A 19,739-nucleotide genomic window follows, 5' to 3' on the forward strand; every position below is an offset into this window, starting at 1 on the left:
AATAAACGGATCAGAACATATGCTTAAGTTCACTCTACTCTTTCTGTAATAAAGAATATATAAAGTTAACAAACCCTACAAGAATAGAGCAAAAAATATTACTAAATAAAATCCGTTTACTACCTAAACACAGCTTTAGTCCCACTAAATATAGCTTATAACTTTACTGTCATATTTTTTATACCATTCTTTAAAAAGGTTTTAAATTTTGTGACTGAAAATCTCTGACTGATTGCCACTTGCCCTGGAAAAGTGCTCCCATTTCCGTTGACTGCATAAAGTTGTGAAACAAAGCAGAAAAAAGTTTGACTATTTATACGCACTAACATATTTGGACTTCCGCTTTATGATCTATTTTTTACGATTCCCCGGCAGGACGAACGACTCGCAGGGAGCGTGGCTAATGCGCAGCGGGTCCAGGACATCCATTCCGTTCCGGAAATGGTCCTCGGTCCGAGTCCATCGAGGATGCCGTGAGGTAAACCTCAAATGTTTTTTGCGGCTGTCGCGCGGATGCTCTCCTGTGTTGGCAAGCTTGTCTTTTGTTATGTTTGTTTTTTTCTGTTTATTTTTATGATAATGTAATAAAAGCAAATTAACCTATAAAACCGAAAAAGTGCGACTTACACGATGGAATTGCGCCATAAGGTCTGGGCGTGTCCTCACCTCGCTCCGCACATGATATATGTACCACGTGGCTGCCGTGGGTGGTGCTGCCAAGTGGGAGGGGAAATGGGGATGGGGTTGGGGTTGGAGATGGGGTGATGGCCACCACCCACCGCGGACGAGCATCGGCGGGAAATGAGAGCAACGTGTTAGCTCAAAAGCAACAAATGACCAAAGCTGTTGCCCCTGCCAAACGTAAACGTGAATTAATTCCAAGGGAAGCCAAGTCATGCCGAGGCCAAAGGCAAAATCCAGCAGCAGCAAGGGGTACACTTGAAATAAAAAATTATGCCCCAAATACAGAGTCTTAGGTATTTTTTTTTAACAATTTAGAGGGATAAGTTAGCTGCAGAAATAATAAATACATTTTCAATATAAGAAAAGATTTTTTGAGACTTAAAATCAGGGAAAGTTTCTTAGGAACTGTTTTATAAAACTATTTAAAAAGATTGTTTAATGTGTAGATATATCCAAAAAAACATGATTTCTTTATCAAAGTTTAATATATTCAACAAAACAATTATTAATTAAGTAAATCTAAGCTAATCTTTTCTAAAGAAATAAACAGTATTCAAAAAGGTTATTGGATGGTTTTATAATTTTCTAAAAATATTTAAAATATATAAATCGGTTGTTCTTAATAATCTTAGGGAAATAATGATATTAAGTGTTAATTTTGATAATTTTTTTCAATATTTTGTAGCATTTTATGTACAAAATTTAATTTAATATGTAGTATTAAAAAGAGCAATATTTAGGATAAAATTGGAAAAAGTGTATTTGATTTTAAATTTTCTGGGGATTAATAATCCTACCTTCACTGAAATATCAGGAGCTTTATAATTTTAAACTTAACTTAATAAATATGAATCAATTTAGAATGGGTTGAAAGATTCAAAATACATGATTAAACCTTTGAGAGTTTAGGCATTTCTCTCGATCTTCATATGAAACCCAGCTTCAATTTTCTCTTAATTGAAAAAGCAAACTCTCTCCCAAAAAAGGACATTAATTTTTTTCGCCAAGTGCATTGGCGACGACTCGTCCGTGGCCAAGTGCCCCTCCGGGTGTTAAGTACAATATTTGCTGTGTTGCGCGCTTTACGAGTTACGAGTGGCGCTCGCTTGCAATCGCTTTTGCCCAACCATCGACGTATGTTTGTACCTTCTGGAGGCGGCAGGGGGGCGTGGCAGTTGGCTGCTGACTGGACGGGGCCAAATGCAATCAATCAATGGGTCAGCACGATGGCCAGAGACCAGACGAGTGGTGGCAACCACATGGGGCGTTTCCATTTGCGGCCGCCACATCGCACATCGCACATCCGACCACCCTCTGCGCCGGGTCTGGGTCTGGAGCGTCTGGATGGGACTCAAAGCCGGGAGATTCCGGTGATTGGAATCGCAATTGATACTGGTGGCAGTCGAGAAGAAAAGAAGTGCACTTCACGGTCTCTTTTCCGCTCTCTCTTGAAATCAGTTGCCGGCACTTAAAACCTATTTTGACAATTGAGCTGTCCGCCTGTCAAGCTGACAGCGCGCACTTTTCACGCTTTATATATGTATATGTATATATCCTGGCAGGATATGCCAGGATATGGGTATGATGGTGGTGGCTATTCCTCCACCGTTTTTATGCCGTTTTAATTGCAACATCTGTCACTGCGGTTTATGCATATATCAATTTCAAAATAGCCAGAAAATGGCAATGATTCCAGAACCCAGAATCCCAGAACCCCGAATCCAAAAAACCCCGAACCCATGGAAAATGAAATATATATATTTTTATTTTTATTATTCGCCGGCAAAAACTGTCACAACACTCTTGCCTGTCGTATGGATCTTCGTGAAACGATGGACGGGGGTTGCAGGATGCAGGATTTCTGGTTTGAGAGAGAGAAGGGTCAGGATACGCACAACACCACTCCAATCCTCCTTTTTTCGGCTGCCGCCGCTTTTATTGTCGGGCTCGACTTTAATGGTTGTCAGGGAAACATTAAAAATTGTCACATGAATATATATCGGACCCGTTACAGGAGCGCATAATTGAGTTCTACTCATTATGCAATATTTGACTTATAGAATATTAAGTACCTACACATGTACCTTTCACTTTTCAAAAGTGCATTGATTTTAGTTTTTCACTTTAGCAGCAGCATCAACACAACGTCTGTAAAAGTGCACAAGTTCAAAAACCATTTTAGAATTGAATTTCATGAACAATTGAAAGTGATCTGTATTTCTTAAAAAATATAAAAGGAGCATTATATCTTCAAACTAATAATTGAGAAACCATTCAAAACATAGCAAAGGTTATGCCAAAATCTTGTTGATTGTATGCATTTAATTTTATTTTTATTTCTTCTTTTAAATTCCACAACAAAATACTTTTAAAATCAATTGATCCTAATCATTTCTATTACTTTATACAAAACAATTACAGGACTATAAAAAGTTATTTCCATTATTGATATTTCTTCAAAAACTAATAAGAAAAACTTCCCCTTTCATTATAATTAAAAAAAGGACTGTTAAACCAAATATTAGCATATTATTGCTGGTACTTTATGGTTTAAAAAAATTAATACAAAAGCAACATAAATATAAAAACTTAAGTACTTTCAATTAGTTTAAACTACCTGTAATAAAGTACCTATTATTTAAACAAAACAGTCTTAGTAATAAAATCCTATGGCTACGAATATAAAACTTGATTTATAGCTTTACGTCTGAAAGCTTTAGATACATTTAGGTTTGATTATAATTAAATAAAAAAATTTCAGTAATGCAAACTTTTGATGTATAACTAAAAGAAAAGAAACCCATACTTAAAAAATGTTTGTAGATACCTTTAAAAGCAACTCTAATAAAGAATATATTTCTGTTTTAAGTCAATCGATTTCTGCTCTAATAAATTGTACAAGTTTCAACAAACCCTCTAAACCCAAAAATAAACTTTTAAAAAACCCTAAAACCCATCTACTCTTAATAGACAAGTTAATAAGTATTAAGAGCTTACGTTCGATGAACCCAGCACCCCAACAAAAGTGTAAATATTTTGAATCAAAGCATTTAAAGACCGTTTCATTGTTCTCGAAATAAGTGTAATTGAAAATCTCTTAAGCGCTTGGCAAATACACTCCACAGCAGAGGGGATGCTCAAGGACGCGGGACGAAGGACACAGGACAGGATACGGAACTCAGTGCAGTTGCTAAATGAGTTTGTCAATCAAAATGCAAATGTCACCGGGAAAGTGACATAATCCCACTTGGGAGTCGGGCTAAGCCGAGCGAAACGAGCCAAAATCCCGGTGCGAGCTAAAGCATTTGACCACCAAAATCATTGAACACCAAACTCGAACTCCATGGGCATGGCATATGAGTGAATTCCCGAGCTCTTTCCCCTCTTGCGGAAATGGCAACATATGACGATCCCAGGACGAGAGACCGAGAGACGAAGGATATTGACGGGATATCCTGGGAGTAGGGGGAAGTTTCAACCAAGTTGGGGGTGTTAAATTGCAGTAATCGGCTCTCAAGCCCCGGCGACAACGTTTATGTTTTATGTGCTCATTTATAATGCGCACTGCTCATTTGGTAATGGTCCAATAATGACTGTCAGACTACTTAAAAGGTTGCCCAGGATTGTGGAAACGCGGACATCTGGCCTGGCATTATGGCAGCAGCCACAAGTCGTCGTCGTCGCCGGCAGACACTCACACTCTTCCCAATCGGCCTGCCGGACATTTGACTTCTCGAACAGGCCAATCCATCCATCCATCCCGAGCCGATCCCCAGATTCCCAACAATAAATCTCTGAGCCCTTCGCGGTGACAGGATGCCCCGCTTCTTTTTCTTTTTTGTTTAAAGCCACGGCCTCGTGTAATTTTAGGCGCCACTCTCCAGGGGTCGGGAGGCTGAGGAGAGGGGAATCACAGAATCAGGGATAAATAAATAAAACCGAATCGCAGGTTAGAAATGAGCGAATCTTGGCTTAGTTGAACACAGAAACAGACTCAATCCGGCCACGACTTCGATGTGACTGAGCCAGATAGACAGTCGGCGTTAGTTGTCACACTCGAAAAAGAGTCTTAAGATTAAAATATATCTCAGTATAGGGCTTAAGTGATATATATCTTAAGAAATAAAAAGAAAATATAGCTCACAGACTCACATTTTCCATACAAACTATCTAGTTTTATAATGGTTTTCTGTCTTAAAGTTCATAGAGTTTGTACTCCCTCTTTCTCTCACTAAAACTTCCTCCTTATTTTACATTTTCCTTTCAAAAATACTTTTCAGCTCAACATATTTATTTCTTTATTTATATAATCTATTAAAACAATATTAGATTTAAAACTTTATGACTGTTTTTTAAGTGCAATTGCCGGTTGGCAAAAAAAACAGTCATAAAAGCGAGTGAGCCCATTGCCATTCTCATGCCCATTCCAGATCCATTCCCCCTGCCAAACCCATTCTCCAATTGCCAATTATGCCGTCCTGTGGTAAAGTAACTATAGCCATTCCATCCCAGGTAATCCGCCTTCCCGCAACCTTCCTCCCAGACAAGACAAACGCTCTCCTTGGTTGCAAGTTGCAACTATCGAGGATCGTTCGTCGTCGATCGCTGTCTGGCAGCATTCGACACTGACGCCAACTGGTGTTCCAGCAGCAGCAAGTGGAGGAGGAGTAGGAGCAGGAGAAGCAGGAGGAGGAGGTGGTGGAGTATCCAGAAGATGCACTGAAAGTATCTGTACACTTAGCAAGATGGCTGCTGCCAATCCTCGCCCGCACCAATGCCATGTTGTCCAAGTAGGTGGATCAGTGAGGAGTTCGAGTCACAGTGGCTTCTGGTTAGACCTTCTCCCTGCCGTGCCTTGGGAAACTGCCTCCAGAGACACAGATACTGATGCAGATACAGATACAGACACTCACTCGCACTTCAATACACGTACTTGCTCGCATATAATTGAATTTGCAACGCTTATCAGGCGCCACTTTGCAACGCAATCGGTGACAATTGCATAATCCAGCTGCAAATACCTCGAATAGCTCTGATCGTTTACTTCCCGAGATCGGAATGCCTTTAGTTTTCCCAGGAGAAATGGCACTTGGACTAACTGAAGTCCACTTCATGCTTAAGAGGATTAAATTGAGGGGTTAACCAAGTAATTTATCAGCAGGAAAGACATATTGTTAAAAATATATTAGTTTCAATGAAGATAACATCCTTATTGTTTTAAATAACTCTATATTTCAACAATAAATATATATTTACCAACACTTGTGGCCAACCCAGGCATAATCTCTATAGCCAGAATATAATAAATAAGAGACATTTATTTCGGAAACATTTCTAAGCTCAAGGCTGCTCAAGCCTTCACCCATCCACGAGATACGAATGCGATTCAAAAGATACAAATTAGTGCGCATCTGCGACATGGAGGAGAACTCCCTTTGGGGGAGACGGACGGCCTGCTGAGAGCACAGAACAACGCGTCTTGACATTTGCATCTTGAAATGCAAGTGAAAGATACAATCCCAATCTGTGTATCCAGATGCGCCATTGTCACTGTCATCGGCTGTGGCTGGTGGCTTCCACCTCCTCCTTGGCTAGCAGAGCTCTCTCCGTGCGGATGATAAATGACGTCGATTCAACAAATTGCCGGCACACACACAGAAAATCCAAGCCATTTGGCCAATTGAGAAGGATATCAACTCGGTCTATGGCCCACATACTCACACTCCTCCTCCGAGCACCCAGCTCCGCCCTCTGCATTTCCATTTCGCAGTGTCTCAGGAATTAATTTCGTAGCTGTTTTAAATATTACTTTTGCATAATGAAGACTCGACGGCAGAACATCTTCAGATTGAGTTGAATCTTATGCAAATCAACCTGCAATTCGATTCGGAGAGTTAACATGCCAAAGGGATTTCATAATTGATTTAAAGCCTTTTCTGTATATTTGTTTTTAAAACTTCTTAGATAATATTTAGTCAAGTATTTATTGAAAATATATGGTGTATATTATATTATTCTAAAAATTATATAAAGGTTACAATGTAAAATAATAAATACAAGTAATAATTTGGTTGTATATTTATACTATGTAGTACAGGCTGTTATAATTTTAGTCAACAGTTTTCTACTCAGTGAACGAGTGATTTAGGATCATAGAAATCACATATATTCTTAATTAGCATCAACATTTAGCCTCCTCCCTCAGAAGAGTATTCTAGAAATATTTTATAGGACGTTGTTACCATATTTAGAATGCTCAGAGATTAAAAAATGTTTTAGTTTTGTAAACCCAAAAAAAAATATATATAACTTCTTAACATTATGTCGCATTATAAGTTTCTATAATAATTATATAATTTAATTTTAATATTATTTATTAATTTAAGAAAAGCTAAATTCAAATATTATTTAAAGTAGGTTTTAGTTTGCCTACTTTTCTTTTGCAAAGACATTTACTACATAGCTAGTTGTACCCTAAAATAATAATGAAGTTAATATGTAAATACACTTTAAATTGATTATAATACCATCTGTATTATATAATTATTTAATTCGTACTTATATTTATTAATAAATTCAAGAAAACCAATTAAATTTTCAAATAAATCTCGTCTTACCGAGTATCATGCCAATCATAGTTGTGTCATCCAGCTAAATCAGCGAGCTTTTTTCCGCATGCCTCCGTATATCTGCAGTCGATAAATCCAGTTATCGATTGCCTTTTGTTTTTGTTTGTTCTGTTTTGGGTTAAATTTTGTTATTTTCGCGTAAAAAAAGTGCTTAAAAGTGCGGTTTTCGCGTTTAAAATTAATATGGAGCTGCCAAAAGAGTTGTCCGTTGCCGAGATACGTAACTACATGCTGGCGAACGACTGCAAAGTGACAAATCATGCCCTGGTCAAGCATTTCAAGAAATTTCTCACGCACCCGCAGTCGCAAAGTGAGTCACTTTTGGGGGGCTTGGAAAACCTGTTGAATCAAAGAAGTTAAATGAAGTTATAAGAGAAGTTTCCTTATGCTAAATGCATATCTTAATTGCACCTTTGCAGGTGAGGCTCGCAAGCGTTTCAAGACCTATGTGACCCTGCTGTCCACCATCAAGAACGAGAACAATCAGAAGTTCTTGATACTGCGCAAAAAGTATGTGAACGAGTGCCCCTCGGATGAGGTCGCCGAGCGGGCGGTGGCCGCTGCTTCTAGTGCTCCGGAGCCCTCGAGTCCCGGCGGCGCTTCCCTAAACTTTGACTCTCCCATGAGGCAGCCACCGCCTTACAAGAACCCACCGATGGTCACTTCGCCGCCTGCACCAGCGTCAGCTCCAGCTCCACCACTGCCTGCGCCTGCAGTCACCGGAGTAACCGTAAACAAAGAGCACCAGGAGAGCTACAAGGATTGCGTCAACGAATTCACGGCTGCCATAACACGCATCGATCCCAGGCGCCTTGAAAAACAGGAATCAACAAAAGCCGAGGATCCGGAACCTATTCCCCAGCAGGCCACACGTTCCAATTCCATTGATGATGCCTTGGCCAACAAGGAGAACATACCGCGCTTCTCCTTCTCCTCTGGTGCCTCCACGGACAGCAGCTCCAATGAAAAGCCAGAGGTGGCTGATGAAACAAAGCCAGAGGGCGGCGGTGGTGGTGGTGGTGGCACTGGCGAAGCGGCCGAGAATCCCATGAGCGTTAAGGAGGCCACGCGCAAGTTCAACCGGATGGCATCCGAAGAGGAGGCCAAAATCATATCGCCGCCAGCCAAGAAGAAGCCAGAGAAGGTGAGTGACGAGAACTGGTTTAGAGTAGCATTAGCCATCATGCGGGTGCCGGAGAAGGGTGTGCGGTTGCAAGTGCGGGTGCTTAGGAGTCGGAGGCCTTTCCTCTCAAGCGTTCCATTTCCTGTATGTGTGTGTCAGTGGGAAGATTCGCTTGGGAGACAATTCAGAAATGCGACCTTTTTTGCAAGGGTTTTAAGTTGTGATTAATTATGGTCGCATAGCTATGAATATTATCATATTTTCAAGAAAAACTAAAGAAGTTTACTCAGGGTCTTTAAACAGGGTCCTATTATAAGCCAGTTTTACAGGGTAAATCCTTTTGATTAGCCCAGAAATGGTTCCCATCATTGCATAATTTCAAATGTCGCTGTTATTCTGCTACAAATCAGGCTTAGATTAGATCTGGCGGCCCTTGAAACCCCGAGTCGAACAATTATTGTCAATGCATCAGCAGTGGCTGTCCCAGGCTTTTTTCTGGGACACCTCAAGTGGAACTGCTGGCAACGACGTTTGCTTACTTGGCTCTCTTGGCTGGTCACCCAACTGTCTGTCAGTTCCCAGAGCCTTGTCACGAATTGCCACCAGCACAGCTCCGCCAGCTCGAATTGAATAAATCCATTAATTTTATTAGTGGACAATATAAATGTAAGTCTCTCATAAAACTACATGCGCCTGCATCGTTCGTCCACTTTTTTTTCTCTGTCCCCGCTGGAGAACGGACTGGAGAGCTGATGCCCGACATGTGTACGTACATGTGCGGACACATGTACTCCGATTCCGAATCCAAGTTCGAGACCGATGTGTTTAGTAACTTTGTTCCATCAAACTGCCCATGACGACACTGCTCGCTGGCACTTAGGCCAAGCGGGTGTTTGTTGTTCTCCTCTCTCTCTGCAGGCTCTGCAGTTGTTTTCCTTTATTTTTTATATTTTTGATACCCCAAAAGCCTATTATGTGTACGTTACTACATATCGAGTACAAGCCAGGAATGAGTTACGTGAGAAATTTTGTGTGTGGCCAAGAAATGCATAAAGACCAGGGTAACACTTGAGAAAAATAGAGGGAATTATAGTAGACATTTTTACATTTTTAAGCTTAAACCGTTCTATACTTTCTTAATATATAAAAAAAATAATGTTTGGGAAGTTAAAGAAAACTATATGAAAAGGCTATATCACTTTGCTTTAGTTTAGCTCAAGTTTTTCTTGGAAAACTTTATAGAAAAATATTAATTTCAGCAAAATTACAATATAAATACACTCTACTGAGAGTTTGGTGAAGCTTTCTGAAAAGAAACCAAGTCCAAAGAGCACCATAAAACATTTAGCATTAGAGCTTTTATCACTAGCTTTGCCTTAGAATTCCCAATTGCGGAAATTTATGATAAATATGTTGAAAAATGTTTTTGGTTAGCATTAAAAGTGCTGAAGGCTAAGTTCAAAAACAGCTCTATAAAGTTGATTTTTCATATTTCCCTAAATCAAGTCAGAAATTCTGTTTGCAATTTAAAAAATAGTATTAAGAACAAAACTCAAGTATTTATCCCTACATAATAAATCATTCATCATAGTCAAATCAATTTACAACTATAATCCCACCATATAAACCCAGAAATATATACTTACTTAAAATATTTCCAAAAATTAGACCAACTCAATTATCAAACAAGGGAAAACCTTCAACACTTCACCGAATGAAATCCACTCAACTTCCGGAAGATGGATACATATATAATTTGTAGCATGTTCTCCTTCTTGGATTCTAATTTGGAAATATCAATCTCGGGAATCGGGGAGCGGTGAGCATGTGGCAGTGGAATTTGTCAAGCGTTACGAAGAAATTGTTTCGTTTCTTAGTTAATGCTACCAGGCCTATATAGTAGTGCAATTGGGCCCGAATTGTCAAACAACTGTCAACCACTTAGGCCTGTCAATCACGCAATTTGGAGTTGAAAACGAATATATATGTATATCCCCAGTGCATAAATCATCCGAATCTGTCTTGGAGAGACGAATGGTGTCATCCCTTTTGGAACATGCTTAGAGGAAGCATCCACAGCAGTGGATATATGTCAAACTGGGATTGTCAACGGCACAACAGGCACGTCAGATGCTATAAAATCTCACTAAAACATCGGGAAGCGAACTTAAGTGCCTATTTGTACAGACATTCGGACATGGAAGAATCAAACTCGTCCTTAAATATCTATATGGGGAATCTATTTCAAAGCATCACGGCCGCCGCAACTTTGATTTTCTCACGTATTTCATGTTTTTGGATTTAGACTTCCCTTAAAAATACAGAAATGAACTTTAAATCAAAGGGACATATGCTTCAAGAACTTGAAAAGTGGTTCCTAACTACAGTTTTAAACTGAAATAAGTTTACACAAGTCCCTTGCCTTTTTCACAAGTCATTATTAATTTGTCTGAAACATGAATACCGCAAATAGAAAGGTGGCTATCATCATTCACTTGATACGGATCGGGTTTGATAGCTCTGATATTCAGATAAAGAAAGTATCTGTAAGCGCTTACAGCTTGTTAACAAATTGATTCGCTAACAAGACACACCATCATTCCGAGTGGCGCCAACCGTCTTTATGCAATTATTAAAATTCAGTTGTAAACAATATGTATATATTGGGATAGGTTTGATGGATGCCCCAAAAAGAGGGAAAATAACTAATCATCGCAGACTGTATAGAAAGAAAGTGGCTCGTCATCTCTGTTGGAATTCCTCTGATATATATTCTAATTCATGGGATTTTTAACCAAACGTGACCAGTTCCCAACGAAAAAATAAAGAAAACTGGGGAGCAAGTGGCTTACATCCATCATGATGAACCATGAAATTTTTGGCGTCGCAACTGTAATTGTGGGACTCCACAGTCTTAGCTGATCAATTAAATTCGTTTCGATCGTTTTTAATTAGCTCGATGATTTTGCATTTTGTACGCTCACTCAGCACCGTTGTGCGATAGCAAAGGATTGATTAATTTACGCCCCCAAAAGCGGACTTGAAATGTGTTTTTTGTTATAATATTTAAATAACTAATATTGATAGAAGTAACTTTGTTAACCAATTTTGATTGATGAAATGGAAAAGGTTAAGGGGAAATACCAATTTATGATGAGTGATGTTATTGGAAACGAGGCTATAACTAATAAACTATTATGTATGGAAAGGTCTTTTGGTTAGTTTGAATTCCTGGAATAACCAAGGTAGTTAGAGGAAGTTTCACAACATTATTAGTAAAGTAAAAATATTGATAAACATTTTTAGGAGTTCATGAAAGTCACTTAAGTAAGCTTATCTTTAAAATTGCAACTTTTATCTCCATCATACCTATTCTATACCAAAGTAAACCTTCCAAATTATATCCCTTTTTATTCCAATTCAAAAAACTAAAGCAAAACTTACCCCCATGTCCCGTGTCCTGTCTGATTCTAATTTAAAACCCCCAACTTCTATCACAAATATATATACTTTAAAGCAAATCCCACAGCATCAAACAGACCGCATATATATCCTTATTAAAATCGGAGGCACCTCCTGTGTCCCAGAATGCATATAAAACTGTCCGATCCACATTGCGAATGGGAATATAGAGAAGGAGTGAGGAGTGGGCGTGGCAGAAAGGACGAACCGAACCTGAACCCGTGGCGCAAGAACCCTTTGCATAAAACAAGTTGGTGAAACATGTTAACATAGCCAATAAGCAGCAATAGAAATTAGTAAGGCAAAGCCATTCTCATCACGGCCATGGCAGCCCACAAAGGACCCAATTAAAAATGTAAGGAAACAAACCAAAAGTTGTTATTGCTGTTAAACAACAACGGACTGTGTCCCGAAGCGGTTGAAGTTACAACAGCAACAAATCCCTCTCTCTCCTCCTCTCTCCGCCTCAGAGTCAGTGCCACACCCACAACCCTTAACCATTCCCCCACCCCAAAAAAAGCACAACCCCGAGTGACAGAATGGACTCCGGATCCCGGTTCCCGGATCCTGGAAATGGCAAACACAACCATTTTGTGGGCATTTCGCTCCTAAAGGTAAGACTCGACGGGGCCAAACGTAAACACTGAAGGGACATGGCCCAGGACTCAGACCCTGAACCCAGCCAGGACCCAGGCAGGGAACCCATGGCCAGTCCGACGCCGCCGCATCCACCAGACAAAAGGACAACGGCCAGCTGTGTGATATAATATCGGGCATAAAGGGACACGGGACATAAGAAAACTGGCCAACAAACAAGCGATTGGGGAGGACGAGTGTGTGTCTATAGACAAGGGCAACCGGTGCTCAAAAGCCCTCAACTCCGGGATTCCCTGTCCGGGATTCAAAGTTGGAGTTCGAGTCAGAGTTCCAGTTCGAGTTGTTGCTCTGGGTTTTTCGTAGTTTTTCCATTTTTGTTTTATTTTTCCTTTTTTTTTGTGTGTGTTGCGAAAGCCATAAAAAGCAACATACCATCGAAATGGGTAACTTGAGGGGGTGAATGCAGTCGGGGAAAAAGAAAGGTACTTATTTTAAGAAGGGTTTTTATTATTATTGTTTAGTTAATATGATATATTATATATTATTTTACTCTATTTTATTTCATTTTATAAATGACATATACTTTATTCCTTTAGAAATATCCTTCAGGAAGCTTTAACAAGATTTTATTTCAATGTTTAGTTGAGATATAATATATGTTTTTCACTATATTATATATTTGAAAAAATACTAGAAAAATCCTTCAGGAAGCATTAAATATTCCTTTTACCAAGACAAATATATAGTTTATATTTTAACAAACAAGTTCCTGAAGGAAGTTTATGGTCCCTAACGAACTTTTCCCTAAACTTTTATTAAAATGTTCCCTAATATCCTAAAAGTTATTCAGCTTTTAGAGCATATTTCGAGAACCAATTTAAATTATCATAAACTTAAGAGATCCTTTCCTCATTATTTGTATAATTTTGTAAAGAAAAGTAGCTCATTCAGGACAAAACCTGACATAACTCCAATTATCCTTGTTATCCTTCTCATAATTGGTTAATATTTCCAATCATTTCTATTTGCAAACTTGAAGCTCTGAAGTTAGGGGTGATTTTGCTATATCTTGATTTATTTTTTCCTAGTGTGGTGGGCGGTTTCGTTTTTGGGTTCGTTTTGGGGTTCGGTTTTTGGGGTCGGGGTTCTTTTGTTTAGCATTGACATGGCCACTTTGCCAGGGGGCACTGCGTCTCAATGTTTGTACTGTTCTGTGATGTTCTGCTCCTGTTTTCTGCTCCTGTTACGCCTGTCGCCTCGTCTCCGACTCGTTGCCTTCCCAGAATGCCATAATGCCTGACTGCTCGGCATTTGCAAATGGCGACTTTCCTCTCTATTACCTGGGGGAAAAATCGGTGCCCCGATTTTCGCCACCCGTTTTGGCCGTAATTGGAAAAACGTGAGCACACTCCGGGAGTCAAGTGGCGTGTAAATAAACGAAGCGAACGAAGGAGTGAGAGATCCTGGCACGCGTTCGGCGCATCCTGCGGCCAAATGCGGCATTCAAATGTCGTCGTCGTTGTATTTATTAGCTATGTAATGTTAGGCCGGGATAATAATAAAGGTCTACAAAGAGTGAGTGGGTGATGTTGTTCAGGTAAAGTTCAGGGAATGAGAATGGGTAACGCTGCATGCACTCCTTGTTAGGGCCCGCGAACATTACGCGAATGGATAATTAGTTGCCGAAAATGTGTTGCTTGCTCGTAAATATGAGGCACACATGTCGGCTGCTGTTCTTATTGTCGCGGGCACATGTGTTCGGGGAACCCCCATCTCCAGTCCTCATCCTCATCCGCATCCGCATCCGTAAATTCCCATCTCCTCGGAAAACCCATCCCCTCTTAATCATTAGAGGGCTCATTATCAGCAGCCGAGTTTTGCGGGTGAGTGTTTGTATGAGTATGGGGAAAAGTAGACAACCCTCCCGCCCACCTTTAGGCATAAAAAACTCCGTAAATCAACGAACCAAAAAACAAAAAACAAGCGACTTTCTTTTCACTGGAAGATCCTCGAGAGGAAGAAAGGCACTGCCTTGAGCACGCGCCTAATAAATAAAAATTATTACCTTCATAATTAGTGGCGGAACATGGCGATGGCGCCGTCGAATGCGTGAGCATAATTACCATCCAGCTTTTACACCCGTGTCTCTGCACCCTCGCAAACAACACATATACATCCTTATCGCCCCTCAAACGAATTCACATCCCCCAAATATCTGGATGCCATCTTATTTAGACACTTGAAAAAATATGGAAATATGGGATTTATAACACATGGGAATTTATAGATATAAATATATATCTTTTAATTTGAGTTATCTAAGGTAGGAGAGAATTTTAGATCTGAAATTCTTAAGTAGTTCCTTCTACTTTTGGAAAAATAGAATGCGCTTTATGAACTACTTTTTTATATTTAAAATTTAAGGCTATCTAGGAATGATTTTTAGATACATATGTAAATGGTTTAGAAAGATTTAAGATCACGAGTAATATTCCATGACATTATGGCTTTTATATAAAGGATCTTGAATAGTTATATATTGTGTTACATTTCTTAAGGAGTTTCTCTTTAAGCTTATTACGAATTTTTATGTTTAAAACTTAAGTTAGCTTGGCTTATTTAGGATATATATTAATGTTCTTCAATCTTATAGAACATGATTTTAGATACTCCTTTTTTGCTTTAGTTTCAATCTATTTTTTGGGTAGGTTTTTTGCTAACGTAAGAAATTTTGTGGATTATTTAAGTTATTTGAAATCTCAAGCTTTGTTTATAATTTTTTGCTTTTTAGATCATCAAAGTTATTATTTCTTGGCTGCATATAACCGAATTTTATTGAAATAACCCTATGTTTAATAATGATATGATTCGTTTTCAAGTTCCTTGTGAAATTAAATTGATATTAATTGTTTCTATGGAAATTAATGGTAGTTATTTGTAAAGAAAGATTGAAATATCTATTTGTGATAAATGTTTTTTCATGATTCTAACTGATTTTATCTTCTTATTTAAATTCCTTCTTAAGAAATCTCTTTAGTTTAATATAGATTTAAAATGTATTTCTCCCAGTGCACTTGGGCCCCGCCTCCAAGTTCCACAACCACATCCATATCCATAACCATATGCACATCCATCGGATGCCACACACAGGGATTGTGGGGCAATGTTACCCGCTCGCGAGTGTGTGTGCCCCAGTGTGTGTGCGAGAGTTGGGTAAATTAGAATCGTATATTCCGGGAGGCGACGACTGTGTTGGCGTTAATGCTCTCAATGGGCTTTCTATGTTTTATTCCCGCTTCGTGCCGATGTTTTTCGTTTTTGGTTTTCTATATTTTTTTGTCTTGTTTTCGTTTTTGGCCCGCCCCCGCCAAGTCGTAGACAAAGTGGCAGAAACATGCATAATTAATTTATGCCCCTCTGCAAGCTCTACTCTGCTCCCCCTCTAACTCATGACTATCTCCCAACTCTGTGTCTTTTAGCAATTAATCGAGGAGAAGGATTCACCGGAGGTTACACTGTCGCATCCCAAGGCTAAGGAGTGGATCGTTTCGATGGCAAAGGCTAATTACCAGGAGCTGGCCAAGATGGCCAGTGAGTTCCCGGAACTGGTTAAGCTGCAGGTAAGTCGCAATTGAAGATTTTCCATTCGATATTAGACACTTGGCCACCACTTTCCACCCACGTTGTGGCACTAACAAATGCGACAAGTACGAACTATTCATAAGCATTAATTACGACAAATTAAGCAGCAACGCGTTGTTTTTGCCATGTCGAACAACACTTAAAAATGCGAGGAAAATATAATAACGACAGTCGAGGGACAGGGGCGTGGCAAGGCGGCTGAACAGGGGGGGGATAAGAGGGAAAAAGGGGGGCCGTTTGTCGCATAGCAAACAACTGGCAAGCTGGCAAGTGGCAACTGGCAAGCAACGCCAGCCAAGGCGACAATTAATTGTGAAATATGTTTTCAGCATTTTTAGCACTTGTAGCGCATGTTAAGAAGTGGGCGTGAGCACAAACTCCGTCGGCCATAGGCCTTAACTATCACTATATAGACATAGATATAGACATAGACATAGAGACTGGACACAACCACTGACGAGTTGAGGGGGATCCCCGGAAGATGTCGAGGATGAGGAGACAGCTGACAAGCGAATACAAGCAATTTCAATTTCAAAATTTGCAAAGATTTTCCAAATGTCTGATTGTGTCTTGCAAACATAATTGCTTAATATTAAAATTTAAGGATTTTAATGGAGAAACATGATTTTGTAACAGGGTATTTCAAAACATTAATTAATTTTTTAACTGTCTTAAATATTAGCTCTTTTTAAGAGCTTTATTTTGGTTCAAGATTTCCTAGCTCTTAGAATTTTTTTACAAGTTGCTTAGATTTTTGTTAAGAGAACTTAGAAGAATTTAATGTTGTCCGAAAGGGGTTCTAATTTTACAAATTCCAGTATACAAGACTAAATTTAATCGAATTTTGAAGTTGAAGTCTAAAGTCCTCTGATTTTTTAAATTTATATTTATAAAATATTTAACTCAAAAACTTTTTCAATCGTATTTCCATGCAAATATCATAATCTATTTATTCTATATATTTTTTGTAACAAAAATATTAAAAAAAAGCGTCTTAGGTTCACTTTTTGGGATAATTTATGCACTTATTATTTTTTAGAGACATCTTTCTTGATTTATTACCCTTTTTCCAAAGCTTTACTCCTCAAAAGAAATGTTCTTAAATTATTACCTGAGCTTATTTTAGGAATTGTTTATTGTTGGTAATCAAAAATGTTTTGACACAATATTTGAATGCAGCCAGCATAACTTATTGCGATGGAGAAATTTTTGTATTAAAGGATCATAAATAAAACAGAACAAGAGCGAGATTTTCCTATTACTAAATAATTAATAGACAGAAGCACAGGGTATGATGAGACTACAAATAAATTATAATACTCAGATATACTATACTAATTAAATATGATAGGTATCAAAGAAATAGATAAATAATAGAAGTAAAAACAGGTAATAGATTTTAAATTACTTAACCTTTAATAGTTTCCTTCCTTTGAATACCTTTTACTTTAAAACATTGGGTATTACCTAGTTCATCAAAGCCTACTCATATATGTTTTTTAAGACTTATTTATGAGATGCGTGTGACCCCACTGAAAATTGGGGGAAAGTCGAGCCCCAATACCCGAGGGTCGCCGCAAATGAGACATGGAAAAATGGCTCCGCTCGCGACATCTCAAGATTGGGCTTTATAAGGGGGGATTCGTGCGGGTTCCCTTACTGTGAGAACTCAATACAATCCGCACCAGATTTGCCTTTGCCTTACTCTGTCCCTGTCCCTGTGCCACTGCCAGTGGTGTCTCTCAATTAGATGGCGTTTTTGGGTATTTATGTCCCACATATCCAACGCCGTGGCTGATACTGGGGCGTCGGCCCCGTTTGCAAGATGATTTATGCCGTCCGCAGAGGAACATGGGCATAACCATGGGCACATGGGCACTTGGGCAGATGGGCAGATGGGCGTGGTTGTAGCCGCTTTATTCGTGGTATATTATGATGCCCCCGAGCGGACTAATTGCCGTACAAATGCACTGTTCCCGGAAATAATGAATTCCGCACACTCGGCTGCATATGCGTACATGTACGCATTCGAATGCGAATGCAAATCTTTTGGGGGCCATAAGTGCAATCAATTAATGAGCCAGCAACAGCGGCCTCCCCGGATAACCAAACTGCCAACTGGCAGCTCATTTTGCGGCGCTTTCAATTCCTTGAATCACTGAAATCGCAATGAGACGGAAATAGCCATAAATCACAAGGAGATTGCCACTTAACCTAATGCCTCAAGTTTTACTCAGAGGCAACGAATAAAAATTAAACAAAAAAAAACGGAATGAGTATTAATTTGCTTTATTTGGTGAATGAGAAGCTAACTAAAAAATCTGATTTTACGATAAAAATTGTAAGTGTTTTGAGGAAGAAGATAATTAAGAGATTGGAAGGTTAACTCATTTTAAAATCGTTGATAAAGGATGATTTTTAAAACTTTTTCTATACAATATTTTAATATCCATTACGAGACTTATATTTTAGAAATATTAAACATTTGTAAACGTATTTAATTATGTTTATGAAATTATCTCTGGAATTATTGATAGTATCAGATACTCATTTGTGTTTAGAATTTCATTTTAAATTCAAAATATTCCTTTAACTAACTTCTCCTTAATTACCCTCATTAATTATTTAAAAAATATATTTAATTACCTCCAAGGGTTCTAAAAACTCGCCCTCGAGTCTTAAAGTAAAAATATCTATATATATTATTAAATTGTACATCAAAACCCTTTCCCTTTTTCATGATACCCCTTAAAATAATATTATTCCTAACACAGGGCTCCCCAAAAATTAGTTTCAAAACTAAACTTGAAACATATTCCAAGTGAAAATCTGCAGTAAACCTGAAAAAGTTATTCTGATATTATTCAGTTACACTTGTATGCCTGGACAGGATTATGTATTTACATAGTGCACACACTGTTCACACTCTCTCATGTCGGCCATTTACATATGTACGCGTATGTAAATAAAATGGGCGAGAATTGTGAAGAGAAACTCCAAATAAATATTCCCCAGTCATCGGGTAACAAAACATGGCTAACGAAAAAAAAAAAACACCAAAAAAAAAGAGGAAAAAACAGAGAAATATTTTTAATTTGAATAAGTAATTCGTACAACGGGCCAAAATCAAAAAAGAAACAACTCGAAACAAATGCGAAACAAGGAAAATTCAATTTACCCGCATGTCAAACCGAATTGCCGGCTAGGTCAAACACGTTGATGGATGGATGAAATGGATGGAATGGTATGGAATGGATGCATGGCTGGCGGAGAATATACATAGGTAGGGACCAGGGACAGGGTACTCCGGGATTGGGGACTGGAAAGGCAACACCAACATCACGGCACCAGCAACGTCGACAAGCTTAAATTGCAAAACGGTGCATGCTTGTCTATTTGGGGCGGTCCCACTGCCCCTACCCAAAATCAGACGGACGGGACTGGACAGGCGGACGGACAGACGAACGGACAGGCGGACGGACAGACGGACGGAGAAACAATAGACAAGCCCGCGCTCAGGTTGCGAAGGTCCAACCCACATGCACAGAGCGAAAAAGGGGGTTCTTACACATTAATAAATAAATTAATTGATTAACTAATGT

General features: G+C 38.9%; 1 protein-coding gene and 1 long non-coding RNA gene across 3 annotated transcripts in view; both read left to right on the forward strand.

Moving 5' to 3' along the window:
- Positions 1-7,355: 7,355 nt before the first annotated feature.
- The window catches only part of sowah (ankyrin repeat domain family member sosondowah), a 40,558-nt gene continuing 28,174 nt past the window's right edge, over positions 7,356-19,739 (forward strand). For both annotated transcript variants that reach the window (XM_086834454.1, XM_086834450.1), the window contains exons 1-3: positions 7,356-7,623; positions 7,733-8,457; positions 15,975-16,115. In XM_086834454.1, coding sequence (XP_086690580.1) covers positions 7,497-7,623; positions 7,733-8,457; positions 15,975-16,115 — 993 coding nt within the window. In that variant the 5' untranslated portion in view covers positions 7,356-7,496. The remainder of the gene's footprint in view (positions 7,624-7,732; positions 8,458-15,974; positions 16,116-19,739) is intronic.
- LOC147643509 (uncharacterized) lies at positions 10,064-12,985 on the forward strand. Its single transcript, XR_015272041.1, has 3 exons — positions 10,064-10,255; positions 10,314-12,253; positions 12,369-12,985. It is a non-coding gene; the product is annotated as an uncharacterized LOC147643509 (long non-coding RNA).

This window comes from Drosophila serrata, unplaced genomic scaffold (assembly GCF_035046125.1).
Source record: "Drosophila serrata isolate PLE 108 unplaced genomic scaffold, ASM3504612v1 contig_272, whole genome shotgun sequence".
Classification (NCBI taxonomy): domain Eukaryota; kingdom Metazoa; phylum Arthropoda; class Insecta; order Diptera; family Drosophilidae; genus Drosophila; species Drosophila serrata.